Here is a 7,259-nt window from a genome sequence, read left to right on the forward strand (position 1 = left end):
GCCCTGAAGCGCCCGCCCCCGCGGAGCCCCGCCCGCCTGGCCCACCCCCGCGCGCGCTGCCGACAGCTCCACGCGCGCCTTTCCTGCGCCACTCCACCCCGCCGCGTCAGGCTTTGACGTGTGGGTCGCGAACTCGCGCTGCAACTCGTACAGCGCGGGCAACCGCGAGTACCGCAGCACCGACGCGGGCTACTGGCAGAGCTCCCTGGACGAGCTCGCGCTGCTGGACCTGCCGGCCACGATTGACGCGGTGCTGCGCATGACGGGCGCGCCGCAGCTGTCGGTCGTCGGGCACTCGCAGGGCGCGGCGCTGCCGGCGATGCTGCTGGCGGCGCGGCCGGAGTATAACAAGAAGGTGTTCGGTGGTGTTTTGGATGGCAGGCGCAGGGACGTTGTGACAGCATGGGATGGGAGGAAGGGAGGAGGGGCGGCGGGTCGTGGGCGTTGGCAAGGGGCGGGTGTGGATGTGGGGTGAGCAAGTGTGATGCGAATTTGGACGTGTGCACGTGTGTGTATGCGCACGCTGGGGCGTGGTTTGAACCGGTGTGTTTTTGTTTTGTGTGTGTGTGTGTGTGTGTGTGTGTGTGTGTGTGTGTGTGTGTGTGTGTGTGTGTGTGTGTGTGTGTTTGTATGTTGAGCGGGCCACGGCGAGCGCCTCCGAGTCGGGCGAAAGGCAGCAGGAAGCTTCCAACCGCGTTCCCTCATCTTTACGATGCCCGCCCTGTCCTCCCACCTCACCCCTTACCCCCTGCTACCATCACCACCTCCACCACCACCTCCACCATGATCCTCACCTTTAGCCCCTCACCCACCCCGCTGCCCCATGCTTCCAGGTTGGCTTGGTTGTGATGCTGGCGCCCGTCATGTTTGCCGAAGAGCTCAAGACGAAATTCCTCACGAGCCAAGCGCGCAAAGGCGGCGCATCGGTGAGCAAAACCGCGCTCCCCGCTGCCTCCCGCGCCGGCGGCGCCCGCCGCCCTGCTGCGCCCGTACGCCTGCCAGGCCCGCATCTCGCAAGGACGAACGGGGCGGCGGGGATGGACGGGCCGCTCCCTCCGCCGCGCGTGTTTGAACCCAGCCACCACGCCGCACGACCGACCCCCTCGTCCCGTCCCGCCCCGCACCTCCAAACCCCTTATCTCCCTCGCAGCTCCTGGCCGACGCCGGCATCGGCCACTTCCTTCCTAGCACCATGATGGCCCACCTCCTGCAGGGCTGCATGCGCTCCCACCAGTCCAAGGCGTGGTGCTTCAACCTCGTAAACTTCTTCCTGTTCGGCCCCTCGAGCCGCGTCGCGGACGACGACTTTGCGCGGCTCGCGGCAGCATGGCCGTCAGGCATGCCGCTGCGCGTCATCATGCACTGGTCGCAGGTCCGCGTGCGTGGGGCGCGGAGCGGGTCTGCAAGGGGCCGCGGCACGAGAGCGGGTGCCGCGGGAGCTGCCCGCCGCCTGCCTGCAGTTTGCTCGCGCCTGCAGCCGCTGGGGCCGGGTGGACGGGGGTGATCAGAAGCAGGTTCCACGGCGTCCCTCGCTTAGGCAGCTGTGGCGCCGGTGGCGCGTGCGGGGGCGCAGGGCGTGCGCTGCACCGCTCTGGACTCAGATTGCATCCGTCCACTAGCGAACGTGCACTCACGCCGCGACACACGCCGTCCCCGCCGCCGCGCGCCGCCAGATGCACCGCTCGGGCCGGGGGCTGGAGATGTTTGACTACGGGTCTGTCTGCGACGGCCCCAGCGTGCACGGGCCCTACCAAGAGACCTGCAACCAGGCGAAGTATGGGCAGGAGGTGCCACCCCTGTATGACATCAGCCGGGTCACCACCAAGGCGGCGGTCATGTATGGTGAGCGGCAGCCAGCACAGGGGTCGAAAGGGCCGGGCAGAGGAGCGCAGGGGGTGCTGCCCTGGGGGACGCAGCCTGATGGGGGTGGATGGACAGTCGAAAAGGCGGGGGCCGCGCGGGCGGCGGCGCGGGGTGTGGGGACAAGACGGGGAGAGGCAACACCTTGACAAACACGGTGGCGGGGCCTCCTGCACTGAGCTGTTGCACCAACAATGCAAACAAAGTGTACACAAACACACACTCACACACACACGTACACACACACGCGCGCGTACACACAGACGTGCGCACACACACATGCACACACACACACACCCTCGCTTGTTTGTGTTGCAATCATCCCCATCAAGGCGCCGACGACCTTTTGGGGACTGAGGCCAACGTTGCCAAGCTGCTGGCCAACTGGAGGGCCGACGTGGTTTTCACAAGGAAGTACCTCAACACAGCGTGAGTGTGCGGCGCCCAGGCTGCCCGGGCATCTGATTGCCAACCTTGCATGGTGCAGCTTGCTCAGGACTCCTGAAATGGGGTTGTGCGCGCAGCCTGCATCAGGACTATCTGAGTGGGGGTCAGATTCGTCATCTCCGTGCTGGCGTGTGGGCAAGGCGGGCAAGAGTCATCGCCTCTGCGGTGTCAAAACGCAGCGGCTCGGCATCTTCTCCAGTGTAGCGGCGACCTTGGATGCTGAGGCTGCCTGTGCATCAACCCTTGATTGACCTTCGCGTGCTGACTCGAACCTATCAAGCCCCACCCATGCATCCCCCCCAACACACACCGCAGCCACATGGACTTCATATGGTGGGTTTATTGGAGTCTGGTCTTTGCTGCTGGTGCTGCCACAAGGCAGCCGTGGCACGCAAGAGCATGCGCAATAGCGATGCCGCGCGCGACTTCCCGCCCGGCTTCGGCCAGCTGCACGCCGACGACGCCCTTACCCCTGCGCCTCGCACCCTCTGCCTATAACATCTCTCAAAGCGGCAGCCCCGGGCTCTCACCCATGCCTTGCCCCCTTGATTGCTATCACAGGGCCAGAGATCCCCGGGTCCTGAAACGAGATTTGATCAAAGTCCTTCGAGACCACGGCCCCGCAGGCGCTCGGCCCAGGTAGCGCCACCATAACCTCGTTCTTGCTGCGCACGTGCACGCGCGCGCACAGCCGCCCGCCCCGCGTGGGCCCTGGGCGCCGCCGGGCGCAGGAGAGGGGGACGGGCCGCCGACTCCGCCGAGGCGGCGCGGCGTGCGAAGCGGGGGGCGCGAACGACGTACGGCAGACGAGAACCCAATCAAGTACGGGCTGCGGGCCGTCCTGATTATTGACGGCAATGGCGTTGCCACCCCTTGAAGCGGCCTGCAGCCGTCGTGCGCAGCTGGAGTGCGCCGTAGGCGCCCCCGTGATTCGTCCCGGCCCGCTCGTTGCCCGCTGTGCACGCCGATGCGGGCGCTTTCTTGGATCTGACGCAGTCGCCCCTGAGGAGCCGGGAATACCAACAGTCGCCACACATTAGACCGTCGGATCACACGGCGCTCCGCAGCATACTGTCGCCTGCTGGGGCGCCCATCCCGAGTTCATCTTTTGTGCGAAACCCATTGCCGCTGCCGGCGGTTGATTGTGCCATGGAATGCCAGGGCCAGGGCCTGTTCAGGAAACGCTGACCCCCCCTTTGGATCCCTATGCACGCACCTGAGTTGCCCTGGGCCGCGTACCTTGAGACCCCTCCCTCCGGCGCACGCCCCAGGAGTGCTGGGGACTGGGCCGCTGCCGCCCGCCATCGCCGCGGCGCGGGGCGCGCCGGGCCTGTTAGGCGCGTGTGCCGCGCATTCGCGGTGCGGTCACGCTGATTGTGACAGATGGGTGGTGATAGAACCAAAGGGCGACGGACCGGGGTGAGGCAGCCTCTTTCTTTGAGCCTGCAAGCAACCGATTTGGGAGCGGTTGGGGCCGATGCAGGCGAACTGTGCTTCCGCACGGGTGGCCCACGGCCCAGGGGTGTCTGGGGCCCTTGTTTGATGTTTGGGGCCGTTTGAATGGTTGATGAGATGATGATGACAAAGACGATGTGTACAAAACGCGCCAGGGGGGTGTTGACCCTGGCGCCTGCCCTCCCTTGAGGGCCAGAGTGACGGAGGCACAAGTGCGGCGCCCCTGCGCACCTCAACGCACCCCCACTAAACTCAAATAGTTGCCGCCCGCGCACCACCCCCTCGTGAGCTGTGGCACCGCCCCATCCCTGCAGCGGGCGTCGCGGCTGCGAGGCCACCTTTACCGTTTTGCACACGCCCCGAGAGCGTCGGCGGGGGCAGGGGCGCGGCAAGCGGAGCTGGCTGCCAAGGGCACGACACCTGGGGCGCGGGCTGCTCAACGCTTGCTCCCACCGCAGTCAGCATCAGCGCTAATATTTGTCCGGGATTTTGGTTGGGATTCTTGCAACGGCCCAGAAGTGGGCCGACTGTCCAGTCATGTGGTCTGATGTTTGGATGTGAACCTCCCACGAAACATCATGATTAATTGCCAAGCAATAGGACTCTCCCGCAGGCCTCTGCCTGGCGCTCGCATATCTTTCACGAAAAGCCAGGGCCACGATGGATATTTGTGCAGCACTCCATTCTTTCTCCTATGCTGTAACCGGCCGCCTGACACTGGCGCAGTGATTAGTCATCTAGGGTTGTGTCACAGCTGAAGACTAGCAGCCCTTTAAGATTCTCAACAGAATTCTGCACAGTACAGCTTGCCCCTGCTGCAGGCGGCAGTGCTAACAGCGGAGTAGGGTGCGGCGTGGATCGTGGATCCACGCCACGGGCGGGCAAGAGCCAAATGATGGCGTGGTCCAGCAGTTGTGCGCGATGAGACCTGGAGAAAAATGCGGACTTTGAATGCTCAGCACTCATGGGCATACGGTACACATTTGATCTTGCATACGCATTGATGTTATGTACACATAAACCAGGCTCAGCTTGTGTACTGGGACGCTGTCCGCCCAACTGACGAAGGGCATGCACATTCTGCTGCTGCTCCAGCACCTCTACGCTGGGAGAATACGGGGAAGAGAGCTTGCGATCGCTCACGCATGTCACTTTCAACACATTTGATTTGGAATCTGATTGTGCTCCCACGCGGGCTTGTGTTGCGATGCATTTGGCGGTGCAGTAGGCCGACCGGTGTCACGGTGGACCAGCATCAGGGATCCACGGGTGGAACAGCGTGTGCGCCTTTTAAAACAGTATCTCATAGACAAATAAATCACTTACGACCAGCGGACCCTTCGACTGCAGCGCCAGCGATGAGGCCCCCACAGCGGCCGCGCGCCCCCGCTGCGGTCGCCGCGCTGCTGCTCCTTGCTGCCGCGCTGCTCGGCGCCGCGCGCGCCGCGCCCGCCGAGGCGGAGGGGCCCGTCGCACCCGCGTCGCTGGAGTCTCTGGTGCCCAGCGGGTTTGCGGCGGCGGCCGCCAAGGCGATATCCGCCTACTCGTCGGTTTTCAAGGACGCGCGGGACCGGCTGGAAGGCGGCCAGGTGGGCGCCGGCTTGTCCGACCAGGCGTGGCAGGCACTGGCGTCGGGGACCGAGAAGCTGCAGGGCACGCCGCTGGCTGGGCTGATCAGTATATCCGTCCACGAAATCTGCCCCATGATTCGGTGAGGGGGTCTGACGGGACAGCTTTGGCACCGTGTTCGAATGTTGTCCATTGAGGTTTTGAAGGACAGCTGCGATCATGACAGTTGCACAGTCGATGCGAATGGCAAACCCATGGGGCGGAGGGACGGGGTGGGGAAAGGGATGGTGGCCCGCGCGACGCGCAAGGCAGACGGCTTGCGATGGCACGGGACAGGCAGCGTGGCGGCAGCTGCCCGGACGTGCCCGCCGCTCCCGCTGCGCAGCAGCGACCGGCAGCCGCCGTCAAATGGATCCGCCGTCGGTTGCAATCTTTTTTTTTCGAATCGCCGCACTGCGCTCAGATCCTTGCGCCGCCTTTCCCGCTTCACGACGCGTCCCAACCTCCCGGCTAGCAGCCGCTGCGAAGCACCTGCCTTCCCATCGCCAACCCTGCTCAAAGCCCCCCATATCCTCCCTCCATCACCACCACCACTGCCATCACTACCACCACCACCACTGTCACCACTTGTGTCACTGTCACCACACCCTTATTCATCATGTCACGGCCACCAACAACACCCTCACCACTTCCACGATCGTCGTCATGACATCATCATCATCATCGCTCCCGCCCAAAAAACTTCCCAGGGAGGTTACCGCCATGAGCTCCAGCGGCTCCTGTCTGGCGCTGTCAGTGCTCATGGCAAACCTCCAGGGCCGCAGGTCCCCTGGAACGCCCACAGAGTGCAGGAACAAGCTGCAGACGGGGTACGGGCCGCAGGTCGAGCCGGCCAACGTGTCGCCCTACACGGGTGGGTGCATGGAGGGGGCTGTGGAGTTGGAGCAGCACCAGCAGCAGCAGCGGCAGCGGCAGTGTTCGCGGCTGCACCAGGGTTAGAAGAGGAGGGGAAGCTTGGCATTTGGGGGTCTTGGCGGTTTGACCTGGGTCAAACACGCCTCTGCAACGGCCCGGCGGCTCGGCGATGTGCTTGGCCTGGGTTTTCAGAGTTGAGCACAGGGCTGGAAAGCTTACATTTATTAATGCTGTAGCTGGTTGTGAAGAGGGATTAAGAGGCTGGCGCTGCTGCAGGTGGCTGATGCTGCCTGTGTATATCATCCTTCAGCCAGGCGCTGCTACAGCCACGGCCCGACCATAACCATCCCCAGCTCCCACTGAACCCAGCCGCTGACGCCCTTTGCCTTCCCCGCCGCCCCTGCCCCCGCTTCCCGCACAAAAGGCGAGCCCGTCCCCAAGCCGCTCCCCGACGCCCGCCCCGTGCCGGCCGTCTTCTCCGCGCGCCGCGTGCGCGCGCTGCTGACGGCCGAGGCAAACACCTGGGGGTGGCTGTGGGCGTTGGTCAACAACCTGCTCAACTTCTCCATGTGCGCCAAGGGATCTGGCGGGCAGCTGGATTACCTCATCCCGACGGGCTGGGCGCCGGTCGGGCCATACATCGCAAACGCGACGCTGCCAGGAGTGTATATGCTGCCACAGGCGGACGGCAGCGCAAGCATGCCGTTCATGACCATGATCAAGACGGCTGGCGCCGAGTCAAGGAATGGGATGCTGGTGTTCATATTCAGAGGCACGAACTCTGGCCCGGAGTGGCAGATGGGTGAGCCCTCTTGGGGGGCCAGGGGCAGCGGGCCGCGGGGCGCCTCGGGTTGCGGGCGCCGCCCGCCACGGGCGACGTCTCAGCCCGAGCTGCGAGTTCCCGGGCCACGCACGTGCTGCAGCTGCCACGGGTCACGGGCTGCCTCCTCACGACAGCCGTCGCCGCCCTCCTTACACACCTCGACACCCGACACTCCCCCCCACCCCCACCC

The 7,259-nt window shown here is 64.7% G+C and overlaps 3 protein-coding genes across 3 annotated transcripts in view; all 3 read left to right on the forward strand.

Moving 5' to 3' along the window:
* Positions 1-2,293, forward strand: part of MNEG_5647 (Lipase member M) — a gene marked incomplete at both ends in the record, with an annotated part of 2,681 nt that extends 388 nt beyond the window's left edge. The window contains 5 exons of the mRNA XM_014045879.1: positions 111-355; positions 834-926; positions 1,151-1,372; positions 1,674-1,842; positions 2,193-2,293. Of these exons, the coding sequence (XP_013901333.1) occupies positions 111-355; positions 834-926; positions 1,151-1,372; positions 1,674-1,842; positions 2,193-2,293 (830 nt within the window). The remainder of the gene's footprint in view (positions 1-110; positions 356-833; positions 927-1,150; positions 1,373-1,673; positions 1,843-2,192) is intronic.
* A 2,827-nt stretch (positions 2,294-5,120) lies between these two features.
* Positions 5,121-5,477, forward strand: MNEG_5648 (hypothetical protein; the record flags this gene model as incomplete). Its single annotated transcript, XM_014045880.1, has 1 exon — positions 5,121-5,477. One exon carries the CDS (start codon positions 5,121-5,123, stop codon positions 5,475-5,477), a length of 357 nt encoding a protein of 118 aa, XP_013901334.1.
* A 616-nt stretch (positions 5,478-6,093) lies between these two features.
* On the forward strand, positions 6,094-6,307 carry MNEG_5649 (hypothetical protein; the record flags this gene model as incomplete). The annotated part of the gene is made up of 1 exon (XM_014045881.1): positions 6,094-6,307. A coding segment is annotated over one exon (214 nt), but the record flags the coding sequence as incomplete, so codon positions are not given.
* Between the last annotated feature and the right edge of the window lie 952 nt (positions 6,308-7,259).

The sequence above is a fragment of the Monoraphidium neglectum genome (genome assembly GCF_000611645.1).
Source record: "Monoraphidium neglectum strain SAG 48.87 unplaced genomic scaffold scaffold00857, whole genome shotgun sequence".
NCBI classification, from domain to species: domain Eukaryota; kingdom Viridiplantae; phylum Chlorophyta; class Chlorophyceae; order Sphaeropleales; family Selenastraceae; genus Monoraphidium; species Monoraphidium neglectum.